At 44.6% G+C, this 18,320-nt stretch overlaps 1 protein-coding gene across 2 annotated transcripts in view; it reads left to right on the plus strand.

Annotated features, from left to right (window-relative positions):
• The first annotated feature begins 6,183 nt into the window (after positions 1 to 6,183).
• The window catches only part of LAMA1 (laminin subunit alpha 1), a 109,971-nt gene continuing 97,834 nt past the window's right edge, over positions 6,184 to 18,320 (plus strand). Inside the window, exon 1 of one of the 2 annotated variants that reach the window (XM_075084713.1) lies at positions 6,184 to 6,358. In XM_075084713.1, the coding sequence (XP_074940814.1) occupies positions 6,277 to 6,358 (82 nt within the window). In that variant the 5' untranslated portion in view covers positions 6,184 to 6,276. Of the gene's footprint in view, positions 6,359 to 7,057; positions 7,074 to 18,320 lie in introns of those variants that run through there. The other variant, XM_075084714.1, reaches the window with a different exon arrangement.

Raw genomic sequence — 18,320 nt, forward strand, 5'->3', positions numbered from 1 at the left:
CGTCATCGGCTTTCTTGAAGTTTTGTTTCTTGCATTATCTCTAGATATTCTACACAAAAGGTAGAATACCTTGCTAATCTCACATCAAGATGCCTTCTTTTAATAAAGATTTTGCAGAGGCAGGTATATGTCTCTGGACAGCAAAATCTTGGCACTTGCTGTTAAAAGCTCAACCACTGGAACAACACTGATGTCCTACGGATCTTTTCCCAGCTGCATACCCGACCACACTTGAGAAGAAATGCAAATTCACTGAGGAAAAGATCAGAGGGTATGATTAACTGATTAACTCTTATTTTATACTTTCTGCAAAATAATAAGGAAGCAAAAATTAGTCACAAACTTTAATCTGCTCTCACAAATTAACTGTGGTTTAAAAGTATGAGCTAAATGATTTTATAAATTCTCTATCCATTCAAAGTCCTCTGAGATGTTAGGAGCACAAATTAAAGCCATTCACCTTGCACATCTCTGTGAGGGCCAGAGATTCTCTCATTCTCTCCCCTTCCTAATAAAACATTTGGAAGTGGTGGGTTTGGATCCTTCAACTCCTACAAGTCCTTCCCACAAGTCCAAGGTCAGTATGGAGATGATCAGTAAGATTTTCCCTACTCTTAACACTTCTTTGTCATGTTATAGATGGTTGTAATGAATTTAACTGTGGCTGTTCCTTTGCCTCGATGTGTTACTGGGGCCTTCAAGCTCTTGCAAACTATTTAATCAAAATGTAAGGAGAAGTCCCATGCCCAGACTGGGAACAGCATTATGGAAGGGTTGCTGCTGAGAACCAGAAATGATAGTATTGTATTCCCTATTGCCTATGGGTTCCATTTTTTCAACAAAAGAAAAATTAATGTGAATTCACTGTGATTTTGGGGGAGGAATTTATTCACCATAATACAGTATACCATCCAATCATACCTGTTGGACAACAATTTCCAGCCTGTGAGCTCTTCACAGAAAACATGCTGAGTCTTGCCTTTGACACCATTAATGCCAATGAGACTCTTCTAGTAGGAAAACAGCAAAAACCAATCAACTTATCACCATCACCACTTATTTTGCAATGTGGAACCAGTGCAGCTCTATTAACCTATTTCCAAACCATGCCACCCTTTGCAGGCATGGCTTCCTGCTACCTGGTATCTCTTGCTACTTGCATCTCCTGCTTTGGTAGCCATGAAGAGATAAGAGTTACAAGAAGTGTCTTCACAGTCAGGTACCTAGGCATGATCCAGGCATGTGATATATTTGCCACAATGTAATGAGGTAGTTTTTTATTTGATTTCAAGACAGGGGAGGCTGGGGCAGCTACTGCTTGCGTTGGGTCTATCCGATGCTGCATGAAAGCAAGGTTCCCAGGATGAAGAGATCTAAGAATTTCTCACTATCATTATTCCTCTTCTTATTGGTATCTCATTATTAAAGCGCTTTTATTACACTATTTGTCGTTGTGCCTTTCTTATTGAGATTGGGGAAGGACCCTGCACATCCCCGTGCAAGAACAGCCAGTGACGGCGCTTCTGTGCTCTCCCAACTCCTGCCCACATCTCCATGGCAGAGTTTTCAGCCGCTGTGCTGCTGCCCCCGGTGCCATGTCCCCAGCAGCCTGGCAGGAGGCAGCTGGACCCGCTGCCTTTAGCACTAGGCTAGATTACGGCTGGCAATAGGAAGGAGTGACTGGGTGTTCACAGCCCCTTGAAAGCCTGGAGGGAAGGGTACCACTAAACCTAGGTGCTGTCAGTGTGAGGGGCGTGGAGGTGCATGAAGGTGGGGGCATGTACCAGGCATGGGTGATAGCCTGAGCATTAAAAACCCTCTGTGTTAGAGGACTTACTGTTCTGGGAGCAGAGTAGGAATTTACACAGTTCCCCCTTTTTTCTCTTCTGCTCCCCACTTTTTGCATCCAGACTGACCTAAAGTGCCCGCTTCTAACCAAAGCCAGCCCTCCTCTCTGGCGAGCAGTTAAGTTTGGGCGACTCCGAAGTGAGTAAAGCCCGTACCGCAAAGCAGGCAAGCCCTTGAGGGACCTTTCACCCATGGGCCAACCTGCATGGTGCCGTTTCTGGCCAGGCTGGAGGCATTCAAGCCACTCGTGCCTTTCCCTTGCCCCGTGCCAGCTCCACGCAGGCTCCTGGAGCAGCTGTTTCCCAGGTTCCTCCAAAACAGCAGATTTTCTTTAATCCTCATGGAAGCCTTTGTCATCTCAGAGCCAAATTATCATAACATAAACCTCAAGTTACAGCTTGAAATTGATTCAGGAATAGAAGGGTCAAAGACTTTTGCTGCTGAAGTGGAGCATCAGGCTACCAGCTGAGGAACGTCAGGAGGGACCTGGGAGCTGCCCTGGCCTTCACCTCTTTCCTTGGGTTGCACTTCCAGCCCATCATGCTATAGAGGTGGTTTCTCTGTTGAGAGGAAGTTGTGGGCAGGGTGCGCTGTGAAGGGCCTTTTGCTTTGAATTTACTCCTCTCTTTGGTCTGTCACGGCTCAGATTTATTAACCTCTGGACATACTTTTCCGAGGGAGGGAGAAAAGCACTTGAAGGGTTCTGGGGAACAACTGAAGAGTTATCTAAACCAGCTTTTAGTAGCAGCTGAATGTTTATTAGAGGTAGACAGGCAGCTTACTGTATTGGTTTCTTCCTCCAATTACAAGTGATAATTATTTCCAGAATGCTTTTTCAGAACACTTGGGTGATGCTTATGAGATAATGAGGCAGAGGGGCAGAATGGATAACAAGTGTGTGCAAAAAAGCCCAACAAAAAACCAGCTAAAATTAAAGACCCTTTGTTATTCAGTACAGCTGCTGATGAAAAACATATTTACCCATTAAATTTTGTTCTGGGTGGGATTATTGACTGGTTGTATCAGTGTCCCTCCTTCTTGAAACTATTCCAAATTCCCTACCCCTATTCCAGCAGATATGGTGTTCACAGTGTAGAAATGCCCCGCTATGCGGTGAGGAGAAAGGATCGTTGAGGGTGGGATGGGTGGTAAGGTGGGATGGTGGGACGTGCAAGTTATTAACTGGTATGGATGAGGAAAAGCATGGCACCGCTGACAGCTATGAGTGCCCCCGCTGCCCTCCAGGGTCGGGAGGTGACCTCATGCTCCTGAGGGGCCTGAAGGGAACCTGCCATGAACACAATAGCTCTGCCTTAAGCACAGCAACACAGACAAAAGCTGAAAAAACATATTTGGTGTTCACTTGGAGTTTACTTAGATGCAGGATAGCAGAGAGGTTCCATTCAGGCTCTGTGTATTTGGGCTTTCTCTAGTTTGAATTCTCCCAAACCTCTGTTTTTGCCAAAGGCAATGTTTTTATCCATAGGTTGTTGTCTACAGATGGTTAGATTAACATATTCACTTTGTGCTACACATTGTCCTAAATATTAGGATTTTCCGTTCCCTTGCAACTGAAACACTTAGTCCTTACAGCAGTTCTAATTCCTGAAAACTGGTGGGAGAGAAAACAAGATTTTAAGAAGTTCCCTGTAACCACATCTCTGAGTACCGATAACCATATTTCTGAGTATTTTCTGGGTATTTACAGATAACTTTTTTCTTGCCTTACAAAGCAAACTTCTTCGTTTTATTTTTGTAGTAAATTTTAATTAGCAACACCAGTAAGTGTGAGTCATTCAGAAATTACCCTTCCTAAAGTGTGTGCCATCTCTATCTTTCTTGCAAGTGAAGCTGGAGCAGTAGCGACTTAATTGTTTTACAAGGTAAAAGTCTCCTGTGCTATTTTAGTCTCTGCAGTGCTACTCTCTCAGTTAAGCGTATATGATATAGTAGCGCTCAGAGTTTCAGTTTATGCAGATGGTTTTTGGGGACTGCATAAACATGCACAAAACTGCCGTGCCCTAAAACGCTTTCATTCTCACGCATGTTTCTTGACTCATTCAAGATCTTACCTGTACCACGGCATTCCATTTTCTCATCGGATTAGATTCTCAAAGACTAAGAAGTTTCTAATCGTCAATTTATAATATCCAATGCTCTTGCTCAGTGTAAACGTACGGTGGAGTTACGCTTGCTTAAGAAGCTGAGATTCTCACCTAACGTCAAAATCATTCAAAGCTCATCAGAAACCTGGGTTAGGAAAGAATGATATTAGAAGTGCCATGTCTTGAACTGTGGATCATTCTGGTTGCCCGGTACCTTGTAATGCCAGCAACAAGCTGTGGAAAAAGGAACAATGGAACACAGAGCAATCCTCTTCTCCAAGGAGGTACATACCCAAATGAAATTTGAGAAGAGTCAATTTTCTTCGAGAATGATTATAATGGACACTGAACAATGGTGATGTAGTCCCGCAGACTACTTCAATGTATATATTTCAGTTAGAAGTTCTACAGAGATGTTTAGTTAAGCTATAATAATCGAGTCAGACGATAAAGTCCAGAGCTGGATCTCAATATACGATCTCTAGCTCTTGTGGAATATTCTGATGAAGATAAACGCGTGTAATAATGAACTGGCACTTATTCATTGCACGGATGTAAGAAAGTACTCCTCAGCTTGCCGTAATTTGAAGAAACGGTTAAACTGATTATAAAGTTGTAAACTGGCAGGACTTTATTTTGTACAGATGCTCGCTCTTTCCCTTTCCTTTGTACTTGGCTCCCAACTGGTACTTGCGATCCTGCACAGGGGATTCCTTAACCTGACCTCTACGATTTTAGAACAAACGACACTTTGGCTCTTGAAATTTGTTGACTTTTCTCTCCACAGATGTTTTGCTTTCCTCCCCCTTGCCTGTCCTGAAATTTAAGAAGTTCCTGGTGTGAGCAAAGAACAGATCTGTTGGAAGGGACAGATGTGGAGTGTTATTTATTTGCAGCCTTGAAGGCCCTTGATAAGGTTTTATGGCAGAACTTTTCATTTTTTATCTCCTTGACCCGCAGATTTTTCCTGTTTGTCTATGTTTTACATACAAACATTGCTATGCCTTCTGAAGTATAACTCATAACTGAGTTATATGGCAAGAAATAGCTTTATTTTATACAAAATCTGTAAAGTACTAATCTTTTCCTGAATTTCTTTACCCCGATCAATAAAAACAACCAGCCAACATGCTGAAGTCTGAACTCCATGAGCAGCTGCCCCCAATTTGAAGAATGCATTTGCAGTCTAACTCTGCTTATGCAACTCATACGCATTATTGTACTTTGAAATATGGTTTTAAACGCAATACTGTACAGAGCAGCACAGTGTTTTCCTGAAAAATAAGCAGCATATGTTGTTAGCGGGGAGTCGCATTTGCGAGACAGTATTTTTTGACTAGAATTCCCACACCTCAACCAGCTTATTTTGGACACACTGTTCTTTTCCCAGGAAAACATCGTTCCTTGCTGCAGCTTACTCGAGATATTCGTTAAGGAGTGGTGTAGATACAAGCTCTGTGACCTTACAAACCTGAAAATAGGAAAGCTTAATAGGAATGAACTGTCCTGAAGTATTAAAGAAATGAATCTATCCTGAAGAATTTCTACAACCGGTTGGTTGTGGTTTATGCTAGTTTCAAGTGGGAGCTGATGATTAAAAAGTTGCAAAGACTTCCTATGGGATAACAGTAGTCAGCCTCTTAGTTTAGCAACTGAGGCGAGAACTCGTTTCGTTTGCAAACATGGCTGATTTGCTGTGTTGATGTGGAGCTGGGGCTGGAAAAAATACCAGCACGGGCATGAAGGTTCAAAGTTGGGGATGACAACTTTACAAGGAAAGCCTCAGCTGCTGAATTATATTTTATTTTTTTTACACTCGTGAAATCCAGCCGCATAGGAAAGCTGCACATTGAATTAGCTTAGCAGTGTTTTCTCCCCCCCCAACCCCGCACTTTTTACCTTATCATTTCTCACACTCACCTTTCCCTTCTCCCCGTCCTTGCAAAAAAGACCCCAGACTGCTAATGACAGCTTTTAAAACTTTTTAGCCACCGGACTCGGGCTCGTCGCACCCCGCGCATCTCCCGCAACGCGCGGCCGGGGCTGCAAGTGCTGCGGGGGCGGTTTTGCGGGGACGGACGCGTGCGGGGCGGGGTGCGGGCTCCGTGAGCGTGTGAGTGCGCGAACGTGCGAGTGTGCGAGCGTCGGAGCGTGTGTGTGTGCGCGTGTGCGTGTGCGTGTGCGCGAGCGAACACCCGGCGGTGCGGGCGCGGGGCGGGGCGGGCCGGGGACGGCGGGGGAGCATATAAGGCGGGCGCTCCCGGCGGGGCGGGCAGCGGTCTCCTCGGCGGCGGCGGCGGCGGCGGCAGGAGCAGCAGCAGAGATGGGCAGCGGCGGGCGGGGGCTGCTGGCGCTGCTGGCAGCGGCCTCGCTGCTCTGGTCGCCGGGGCAGGGCCAGCCCCGAGGTGAGCGCGGCGGGGGGTGCGGGGCTGCGCGCTGCTTGGAGTGCAATGCAATGTAATTCAAGGCAAGTGCGATGCGATGCAATGCTTGCGGAGTTTGTTTGCAGCAGCCCGGCCGCGTCCCGGGGTTGGCTTTCGTCCCCGCGGGGCTGGGGGAACCGTGGCGGCGTGGCCCCGCTCCCCGCCGGGCAGCGTCGGTGCGGGGGGACCGTGCTGTGCTGCAAGGGGGGAGCCCCAAGGGGGGAGGCGGGCGTAGGTCCGGTAGCGCTGCCCGCCTCGCTGCCGCGCTCTGCCTTGCCCCCCCCCCCCCCCCCTTTCATCCCTCCTCTCCCCTCATCTCCGCGCTGTGCAGCCGCTCTCCCTCCCCCCCCTTTCCTGGAGCCCTTTCTTCTCCCTCGGCGGCGGGGGCCACCCCGCCCGGCCGCCTCCGGGGCCGCCCACTCCCTTTGTGGGAGCCGAGAGACGCTGCGGAGCGGCAGAAACCCGGGGGAGGGGGTGGTGGGGCCGCTCCCCGCGGCGGTGGGGGGCGGAGGGGTGGGTCCCCCCCCTCCCCCGGCCCCCAGCACCGCCCGCCCCGTCGCGGCGGAGCCCCCGCTGCAGCCCCTGCCCTGGCGGGAGCCGGGGCCGACGGCGGGGAAGGGGCGGCAGCCCCGGGGTCCCGCTGCGGGAAAGGGAGAGGAGCAGGCGGACCCGAAGGATTCCTCACGCTGTCGCTGATGTAAACCAGATTAAGCTCTGTTATATGGGGCGAGAGGGGATCAAACCCGCTTTCCAGGCATGAGGGATGAAACGGAGATAATTTAGGAAAGTTTTCTTCTCTTCCTGCACGTGGGGCCGGCCGGTGCGTTGCAGCCGGGCCACCGGGACGCTCCGCGGCGGCTTCTGCCCTTGCGAGTAACCTGATGGCACGCATCCTCTTTGTTCGAAGTGCGGTGGCTGGGGGTTTCCCAGTGAGCAAGAGCAGTTCGCTCTCCGGTACTGGGGTCAGCGGCAGTTGACTCTGCGGCGTGCTGGGTTACGAGGGAAAGCGCTGGTGGAGACCAGATGCTCCCGCCTTTGGTCTGATTCGGCTCCTGGGGGCGTCAACAGCAGAATTCCTACGGACGCCCGCGCCTCTGCGCGTTGTTCCGCAGCCACATTAGGTCTCTATTAAAAACCAAAAAACGAGAATGGAAGGCGGTTGGAAGGCATATGTTGTGCAGATGCGTGACTTAGTTTTCTGTACGGTGAAGTGTGGTGTTCAAGTTGGATGTGGCGTGGGAGAGTGGCATCTGGATGTTTACACGCTCCAGTAAAAGCGAGTGTGTTTATTAACATCATTATGTGCACAAAACCTCATCCTCCAGGTAAGGAGGACAAAAGCCCGGTAAACTGCTGAGTCCGTATGTTTCAGCTTGTAAGTAAATACTCTTCATCTTGGTTACGAAAATTCAGTCTTAGAAACAAATGAAAAGCCAGACAAAAGGATACAAAATTTACTTCTCACAAATTTTTATAAGGTACCATCTTATGCACACCAAATAACCTTAATTCACTATTAATGGCCATTTGAATATGTTTGTTAGCGCACAGTTTAAAGAAGTAGGAATTTTCCTAAAGCTGGTCAAATACAGGTGACAGGAGTCCATACCTTTTTTCATAGAAATTTGCAATGATCGCACGCTGCAGCTTTTGCAGGTAGTTTAGTGCTGATATTCCAGCTTTGGCACAGCAGCTCGCATTGTTAGATGCATCTTGATAAAATGCATATTTTTATATCAGTGATCGAAGATACCAGTATATTTGATTGCTCCTAAGCCACCCCTGCTGGGGCTATTTAGATTCATAATGATATTTTTCTAGTTGAAAGATCAGGTCAGGAGACCGTTCTTCCCATTAGATTAAATTGATAGAATTTTTTTTTCCTCAGCATGAGAGCATAGATGATCAGAGGAAGCAGCGAGTAGCAAACCCCCTGGTGGATAACTGCCTTCCAAAAACCAGAATTCAAGATAACTGATCCTAAAACAATGTGAAGAATGTGCCGCAGATTAGAATAGCCGTGTTGCTTTTGCAGAAAGTAAACAACCGAAGCTCGAACTTGTAAGCACCATGGTGTTGTAAAAATACAGTTTGTGCTGTGGCTGGAAAGGTTTCTCAGAGCTGTTGCAAGAGCATCGGAGAAGTTTGGGTAAAGGCATTGCCCTTGGTAGAGCTCTCAGCACTTGTTTTTTCCTTCGTTGCTGCTTTTGTCCTGTCAGCAGATGAGGAAATTGGAGCATGCGATGGCTGCAAGGGTCTGACAGAAAGTGCTGGAGTCCAACCTAAGAAAGAGAAACATAGAATAGTAAAGTCACTGCACTGAACAGCTTTGAAGGTTAATGATTGCTTCTTTCAGCCTAAAGATTAATATCTGCATACCTCTAAAATTTAGTTGGTATTTTAATTGCAGGTGTTTCGTTAAAGTGTCCCCATTGTGTTGAAAAGTTGGGTTCATATTTTCAGTCAAGTCTTTTTTATCCACTACTGGAGTAACTCTTCATGAAGCATGTATCACTGGTGTCCGGGTCCAGATGAGAGTTATTCTACAACCTCAGAAGCAAATAGCTATTTCGGATGCTTATGCAGCAGCTTTGCTCTGCTGGAATGCATTCTTAATTACGCTGGCGGTAACAGTGATACGGGTCTACAAAGTAGAAAGGGAAATCAGTTAATGGTTTTGCACACTATTGCCTATATTTCTTAAATTTGATTCTGCCACTGTCAGGGGATTCTTCTATAATTGAAAAACCAGCCTGCTGCTGTAAATGTGTTGTAATGGTATCTTTCAAGACTGTAATTGCAGACTAAATGTTTCCTCAGCTGCATCTCACCCCAGCTTGTTTTTGTAAGCTGGTGGGCTCCAGTAGCCTGCTCTGTTGTTCCTGTCTGGGGTTTTGGAATCAGTAGTCTTTAAGTGCTGATGCTCAGGGGCTTGAATGGCCCCACAAAGGTACCTGAGGTGCCTCACCTGGGCAGAGCTGAACACAGGTATTTCTTACGCTTATCATCACTTGGGTTTCAAACCTACCTTGCTTCAAGAATCTGGTTTAGTAAGTATGCTTAGGCTATGACTAATACACAAATTATGACATTATGACCACAAATGTGGTCAGGAACCACATTTTTTGCTGAAACATAAGTGACATGGTTTGCTTAGAAATCAGATTGTTAAAGCACTTGCCCAGGAAGTGGGAGATTTAGGTTAATCTCCTTAGTTTGAGATGGTTTGAATCCACATCTTCAATTTCTGAATGGAGTGCCATATTAGCACTGTTACTGTGACAGGTAATGCAGGGGAGGAGGAGGTGTTCTCTCCAAACCTCAGTTTGTAGCTGAACTACTGTACAGCCAAGAATGCAATTTTAACAAACTTGAATAGGCAAGAAAAAAAGCTGATGCTGCACTTGGATCATTAGGGCACTCAAAGATCAAATCACAGGCCTTCTTTTTTATGTGCTTGCTGTAAGCCGCAATCAGGCATCTGAATTCAGGAGAAATTCAGAAGAAAATCAGCAGACCCATGTCTGCTGCTTTTTTTACAGGGTCACACGAGCCTTGCACCACTCCATGGAATGACTGTGCATCCCACTTAGTGGAGAAGTACTTTTTGGTGCCTAATTCCACCAGATTTGGTGGAATTTGGTGCGAGTTCCACCTCAGAGGTGACGTGTTTTAATTGTAGATGTGACAGCATTTGGCAGGAAGACACTTGAGTCTTTCTGGCTTTTTTTTTCAGGTCTGGCCTTTACAAGCCTAGATAGGTAGATCTTACACTCTTAGTTGCCTCGCTACAGCCTCGTGCATTCAAAGGTGTTTCGTGTGTTGACGTAGTTTCCTCTGACGCTTTTGAAACCGAAAGCCAGACTTCCAGAATGTGCTTGGATGACCATAGAACTATGAAGAATGTCTTCTTACACTTTCAAGATGAGCTGGATGTTGCATTCCCAAATGCTTTCTGTATGAAATGAAAAAATATGTCATAGGTACTTTGCCATACTGCTAATGGCTTGAATAGAGCTTGTTTCATCAGTCTTAAATACCATATTTTCCACAAAATCTGCAACAAAGAGATAAGTGATGTGGGAATTGGGAAGGCGTCTATCCCCTGCAAAGTTTGTCTTTATTTTTAAATATTTTCCTTTAACATTTTTGCTCTGCTTCCACTGGTGTGAATACTGTTTCCTGGTAAGGGAACACTAGAAGAAACCTAAAGCCCCTTGAGACTTGTGGAAAACTTAGAGGCAGTGCTGTTTCCAACTTGCAGTGTGAGTCAGGAGACTGTTAAGCTAAAAATATGATGGGAGTCTGAGGCAGAAACATTTAATGTTGAGGTAAGCTGAAAACTTCAATTTTTGGCAAAATTGGACAAAATGGTATACTTGGCTTAAGTTCTCACTTTTCCCCCGGTTGGAAACCTGTGAGCCTATACACCCCTTGTGTCTTCATGCAAGTTAAGTAGCAGGGCCACAAGATACTTATTAATTGTCCCTACTCTATTTAACTTGTTAGATGATGTGATAAGTCTCATGTCCACACACACAAAAGAGCACAGGGGAACAAGGTGGGGCAACCCCAGTAACGAACCCAGAGAAACGAGCCCCTGCCAGGGCTGTCCCATGGCAGCCATCACTGAGCTCTGGGAGCAGCTCGCCAGAGCTTACGGGGTATGTGTGTGGGAGTGGTGGTGGCAGCTGTCTACAGGGGTATGGGGACTCCTTATGGGATACTGGGGAAGAACATTTTGGGATTGCACAAGAATTATTTTGGGATGAGTAGAGGCGGGGCCAAAGATAGGGAGCGCAGTGTGGACCAAGGTGGTCTAGGAAGGAACAAGTATGGGGGGTGGGGGGAAGAGTGGTAAGATGTTAAAGGAGGCCAGTTGGCTGTAAATAGGTTGCAGGTCAGTATGCTTGTCCCTCCATGTCCCATACCTCATCAGTACATGTTCTGTAATCAAGTACCTCATGTCCTGTCTTTTTATTAAACTCTGTTTCTAACTGTTCTCCTGGATGATGGGGTCTCTGTGCTGTGTTTATGGAGATAGAAGCGCCAGTCAGTGGAGCAGGGACCACAAGTCACAGGGGCCTGCACGTCTCCGGTGCCCATGGCTGGAGAGACTGGAGTGTGCACATGTTGTGTGGGTCTGTGTGTCTGTGTGTGAACACCAGCAAACATCAAGCCAGGCAAGCCAGCAGGAGGGGAGGTTTGGGAGCCAGGTGCCAAAGCAGCTGTAATTTTGGGATGGATACTCGAGAGACCAGAGGGTCTGCAAGTTGGCTGCTGGAGGAAGCAGGAGATCCAAGGCAACTACTTGGTAGACTGTGGAGTCTAGCAGCCAGCCAAGAGACCCATCTGCATGAGTGTGTGTCTGTGCCAGGTAACTGGTTGGTGAAGAGAAGATCCAGGGCCAGCTACAAGGTAGGCTGGAAGTCTCAACCACCAACTGGAGGGATCTATAGTGGGTGTGTGATGGGGGTGGTAGCATGTGTGCAAGGCAGGCTGTGGACCAGCAGCTGGAGTGTGGCTGTGGCCCTCAGGGGCTCACATGCCCAGGTGGCAGCAACAGGGGAGACCTGGGATCCAGTGGTGGGGACACAGTTACTGGATAGACTGTTCAAGACAATCCATAACTGTCCAGACAGTCCATAACTCTGCCCAGTTACTGGATAGAGTGTCCAAGTCCAGCTACTGAAGGAATCCACATTACATGTGTATCTGTATACGAATTTATATTTTCTACTTAAGGTCTTTCATTCTGATCAGCTGGAGGTGGTTGCTTTTGTGTGTTTCTGCCTATGTTGATCTATGTGGCTGGCCATATGTATATGCATAATGTGCACTGCAGGGTGTGTGTGTGCCTGGTGGGAATACATGCTCAGCTTTACTACCGACTGGACCTGGGAACATGGAGCTGCAGCAGCTGCCTCTCTGTTGGGCTACAGGACTTGACATACCCCAGCAAAACTCTGTAGAAGAGCAGATGCAATTCTGGAGGTGTGGGCTTTCATTTTTCTCTGACACAGCTGGACTGTTGAAGCCTTAGTGTAATGGACTTTGTTCTATATAGTATTCTACAAAAGTCAATTTTAGATGACTTGTCTGTGAAGTCGCTTCAAACAGAGGCCACATTGCCTATCCCCAGGAATGTGGACTTTGTTGGTACCATTGCATTAAAATTATAAGGTTCCCCAAATTCATAATAAGCAACTAAAATATTTTGGAACCGTTACTAAATAGAAATGGGGCTTAATCTTATTAAAAGAAATTTGTAGTGTAAAAAGAGTAATATAATGGATCTCAGATAGGTGCAAATTTTGCTGATTGAGGTCTGACTTGAGAATGGGAGAGAGGAAGAAAGAAGCATGAGAAATTACAGTTTTTCTGGTGGTCTGCAAAGAACATCTTAGACATTCTTGGGGGAAAATGTGCTTGGCCTTGATTAGAAAGGCCTACATTTAAAATCTGTTTTGTGTTTTTCCCTTACTTATTTTAAAAGAAACTCAGCACCAACAAGCCACAGACTATTCTTTTCTCAGAGTACAAAGGTATGTGACAAAAATCCCATGAAAGCATTCTAAGTAGACTGAAGATTAAGATAAAAAAAACATTTGTCTGTCATAAATATTTTCTCTGTTCCCTGAAGGCTTAGAAAATGCATCTCTGGAAATTCATGCCTATCAGTGTGTGTTGATCAGTTGTTGGTATTTACAGCAGTCTCACACAGGATCTTCAGGTGGGGTTTGCTGCCTTCTCTTACGTCTATTTTTATGTCTTCCAGGCATCCCTGCCTGACCAAACAGAGGAATGGTGTGTTGGAAGTTTTGCAAAATGAGATTGGTTAGGTCAGCTTGCAGGAATTGTGATTTGTTAGTTGGCATAAACCTTAGGTGCACATCAAGTACCTAAAAGCATATACAAATGGGAAGTTTGATTAAGTGATATCTCGGAGGCTGTGTACAGTGCCTCTGGGCACCAGGATATGAGTACAGTTCTCTGGCTCTGAGGTTTGAGGCGAATGCTTCATTTGCTTGTGAGTCAGAGCAAAAAAAGGTTAGGGATATCTGTGTTCATTCTTTTTTAGTTACTTCTGCTATTTAGGAACTTTATTTTAAAGATTTCTCAGTCATTCTTTGTTTTTTAGAGGGGAAACTGCTTTTGCCCTGAAATGTAATTATTTGGGTATTAAAAGCTGTGTACATCACAATTTTACAGGAAAACTAGAATATTATTTTGTAGTTACAGTAGATATAAGTAACAGTCTCAAATTAGAAAGCATAGAAGTGTAAGGCTATAAAAATACTATCAAAGTATAAGCCTTTAATGTCCTTATTACAAAGATATGTAGATGCGCGTAATTTAGACTTCCCTTCCTGATGTGAAACGGCAGTTACAATTCCTGAGAAGCTTTCCCATGTGTTCCTGGCAGAGCAAAACAGACTTAATAGGATGGTTTGGTTTTACCCCAAAACCTGATTTATTTTTTTTTAGTCTCCCTAGGAAATCACTACTGCTCTAATGGCCATGCGAGCTCAGAGAGCTATTGGAAGGGAGAGGGGGTGCATGGCAGGCAGTGTCACCCACTGCCCGTTCCACAAGCGGTCCAACCTTGCAGGCTGTGTAAAGCTAATGTGGGTTGATGGACTGAGTCGGTTTGTCTTGTCTTGTCTGAGCTTTGCCTATCAGGCAAGGCCATGAAGATCCCACTGCTGCTTTGTGCAGGCAGAGCAGATTTCAGCCTTCAGCAATTCCTTCTGTTTTATCATTAACTTGTTAGCTTTTGATGATTTTTTTTCAAACTGTCATTTAATACAGGAACAACTCTGTCAGAGATATTCCCTGAACAATTCTTTTAGATTAAAGTTTCAGATTTGAAAGTTGTTTTGCAAGCATAATGTAATTATATTCTGTGAGCTCATTTATTGTTCTGTGAGAATAAAGGTTAAAAAGCTGTTGAAGAAGTGGTCTTCCTGAAGTGGAAACTTTATTTTCCCGTTGGCTTTGCCTGCATTTTTACTGCTGTCTTGCTTCAAAATGACCTTGAAGCTAGACCCATGTCCACTGCCTCCTTTATCATATTTCCATAAGCTTTTATTTGCTGAAAGACTGAGAGGACAGTGCAGAACTGCATTGATAGTTTGAAACAACTTCTATAGTCTTTATTTGATTATTGGATTATTTTTTCTTACGGACCTGTTGGAGCAAGAAGTTTTTAACGGCAGAATCCTAGCTTTTCACAAATCAGTGGCACAAGCCATGTTGACTATAATAAACCTTGCAATTCAACCCCTGACCATAAATGCAAACTGGAACTAGCACTGATGCTGCTTAGATTCATATTGATAGGTTTTATTGAGTTTTCTGAAAGCACAACTGGCGTTTTGCCTTCTGTCACTAAACTCATCTGATCAAAGACGTGTGTACAGAAATGTTTGTGTGAGAAGGAGAGGAAAAAACCTGGTAGTGACTGGCACTTCCAGTGCGGTTTGATTATGGTCGAGTGCCGCCCTTCCAGGGAGGACTGGAGCAGGATTCAAGTTGTCCCTCATTTTGTTTAGACGGGCGCCGGCAGAATGAGCTTTGTGGCAATGGCACAAGGTGGTGGGCAAGCTGGGTGCCCGGCGGGATGGCAGGCTGGGGAGCCTGGCTGCACCTGCTGCTCCTCCACCACTCCCTGCCCAGGGCAGAGCTGCTGCCAGGCTGGATGGAGCCTGGTCTGTCTTCCCTGACCTCTCAGAGGTATTCCAGGTCCCTCCAGGAGTTATCTAGACAGTGAGTGTATCGATGAGAGTCTAGTGCCAGCAGTAGGCCCGTGCTTGGGGAAAAAAAACCAAAACACAAAAAACCCCCAATTCATCGAATTACCCCTTCCTTGTCTCTGGCCGTTGCTTTCCAGAAGTGAGAAAATCAGCTCCTGAAGGTGCATTGCTACTAATAAAACTGTGGAAGAGAGTCCACTGCTTTTTCTTGTCTAGTGTTCCCTTACAAATGTTTCTCATTCAAATGCATGAATAGCTAATGTGTGTTTTGTTATTCTCCAGGCCACACCATCCATACATTTTACTTGCCTTTTGTGCCTATCTTGCACTATTGTAAGAGGGGAGGGCAAAAAAGGCTTGTAACTCTGTGCTAATGCCTCTGATGATTAGGTCGTTTCTACTTTATTGGCTGAGAAGGGCTAGGTAACAAAAGCTTGAAGTGAAGGTTCTTTGAATTGTCAGGATCCGTGGAAACCCTGGTTTAAATTAGAGTTGTGAAATATATGCTGTTGAAATTTCTAGGATTCCTTTTATTTGCTTTCACCCGTAGAGTCTTTAAAATGCGTACTCATGACTTCTAGAAAACACCCTTTAAAATACGCTGAAGAGGTAAAAATGTTGATGGAAGAATGAAGGATCAAATGAACTCCACTGACTTTGGGAGAATTGCTGTGAATTTACTTTTATCTACAGACAATCGTTCATTTTTTCCTTCAGTGCCTTGGTTTGGTAAGGCTCTTCTTTTAATTGCCCAAGTAGTCCAATTTGCTTTTATGGGATAATATATCTCACTTACAGGATTAAGAAAAACACTTTTTCAAATATAAAGCAAATCTGCCATATATCTGGAACTCCTCTCTTTGTGACTAAAAGTGGGTATTTTTAAGTGGGTTATTTTTGGATATTAACAATAAAGCTCACTGAAAATTGATAAGAATTTTAGAAACTAAATTTCTTTTTGCTAATGCAAAAATGTGGGCTTGTTACTGAAATGGACTTTAGAAGTAAACAAGAATTTTAAGCTAAAACTTACAAGAATAGTCCTTCCAAGCCGTCTCTCAGTTAATTTTCCTTGAAGTAGGTTTACAGTGCCTGCCAACGTCCTCCAGAGCAAGTTTATCATTGCTAAAGGCATGCAGCAAATGCAAATACTAAAGTCAAATGGATGGCCACTCTGTATTTGAGAGTGATCACAAAAAGGGCAGCTTAGTCTTTGTATATTTGATAATATTGTAATGGGGGCATTTCTAACTGAAGAAATGATTCTGCAAAGTACAGTGCAGGTTTTCTGTGAGGTAGAGGAGGCTGCTCTTTGCAAGCGATGAAAGAGGTGTATATAGCTGGGCAGGGAACTTGCGTGATGACTGAAGGAGAACAGGTCTTTCCATAGCGATGAATGTAGTATATGAAAGCAGCAATGAAGCAGTAGGTACAAATCATGGCTGCTGGTGGACAGCTGTATTCATTGAGTATCTTGGCATGGGCCAGAGGTTGCCACGCTGACGTTTAGCTCCAGTGACAGGTCAGGTTGCTCAGAAACTTCTTACTGTGGGTCTTCGGTGTAAGGATCTGCTGCTGCTGTGCTGCTACAGCTAATAGTGGTAATGGACAAATCCAAGTTTGAGTACCTCTGGTAGGCTGAAAATCCTGTTGTAGTGGCAGGAAAAGAGGGTAAGAAGGGTCTTCTCAGTGCACTGGCAGGGAAGAAGTCAGGATGTTTGTTCCAAAGAAGAAAAACCCTTCTGCATATTTCATAGTACCAGCTGATGATACTGTCTCTAAGACTTCAGCAGCCCTCCTTATCTTTTCTGTTCTTAGGGACAATGAGAAATAAGCTGCCCACTCTGCAGCTCTACCTATATGATTGCTGTTTTTCCCACAGTAATCAGCAAAAACATTTGGGTTGTTTCAGGGTAGGATCCATAATGTGCCTTGCAGGTTTTTTAGTGTCATTGTAGCATTGCTGACTTTTAAATTAAATTGCTTGAGCTTTCGATCCTGGTTTTCAGGCTGTTAGAATTTTCTTGAAAAGTTGCCCTTGGGCTGAAATGCATCATTCTTGTTTTCAGGCCAAAGGCAAAATACTTTCGGGACACTTGATTAAAATTCCATGTGGCTGGCTGGGTTATTGAGCATGGATGGCAATACAGAAGAGAACTTTTAAAAGAGTTTGCAATATTGGTTGTTTTTTCTCCACTCTTTATTTTTGTGTCCTTAAAATTACGCTTTTTCAGGAATTTACCCTGTGTGACACAAATGCCTTTGATTTTCTTGAAGGCATTTACTGTAAAATACTAAAACTAGGGTTTGAAAGTGGTGACGGTTTGAAACATAGAAAATGTGCAACGGGTGACTCGCTATGAATATTTTTAAAATAATTGTGATATGTGCTCTGTACATTTGTTAAGCTGTGTGCCTGGAGACCAGCAGGTGCAAGTAAACAAACATGATAATTTGCAATTTTGCTTTGTTGCATAGAGTAAAATACCTAGGAAAAAAAGTAGCAGGATATGTTTTACTTTTTGCAAAGAGCAGAAATCCACCTCTAGCATGTTGAACAGTTGATTGTAACTGAAAAAAAGCCTACAGAGCTTATTTCCCAATTAACCATTTAAATCGGAGATTGCAAACTCTTGTCAGTAGAGATAAGGGAATGATCAAATTTTGCATGTTGCGAATCCTTTCAGCTCCATTCAAGCTGGAAGAAATGCACTCTCTTCCACCCAGGAAGATCTGGCAGTGACCACAGGGCTGTGTGTGCCCTCATAATGGCTTTGTTTGTCCCTGCTGGAATGAAAACATTTTTTTCTTCTGTTTGAAAAAAACCCAGGTATTTGTAAAACAGGAGAGCTGGTAGTTCTGAGGTGCCAAAACGTCTTCAACTTGAAATAACTTTTGTTCATTAATGGAAAAATTCCACTTATTTTAAACAGAAATTTAACTTCGTCTAAGGCAGCTGCAATCTGTAATATTAAGACAGTGCATTCATATCAGAGAAGTGAAAAAAAATCATTTTTTGAAATTAGGAAACTAAAATAAATGTTCTTATATATGGCTGGTGAATAACAAGCTTAAATGAACTAGGTGAAAGATATATTTCAGACTTCCTTTGTAGTGCAGCTACTTGCTGTAAGACTTCACTTAAGACCACGAGGAGATGCCAGCTGCTTCAGGGGATCCTTCTTTAT

Source organism: Phalacrocorax aristotelis, chromosome 2, assembly GCF_949628215.1.
Source record: "Phalacrocorax aristotelis chromosome 2, bGulAri2.1, whole genome shotgun sequence".
NCBI classification, from domain to species: domain Eukaryota; kingdom Metazoa; phylum Chordata; class Aves; order Suliformes; family Phalacrocoracidae; genus Phalacrocorax; species Phalacrocorax aristotelis.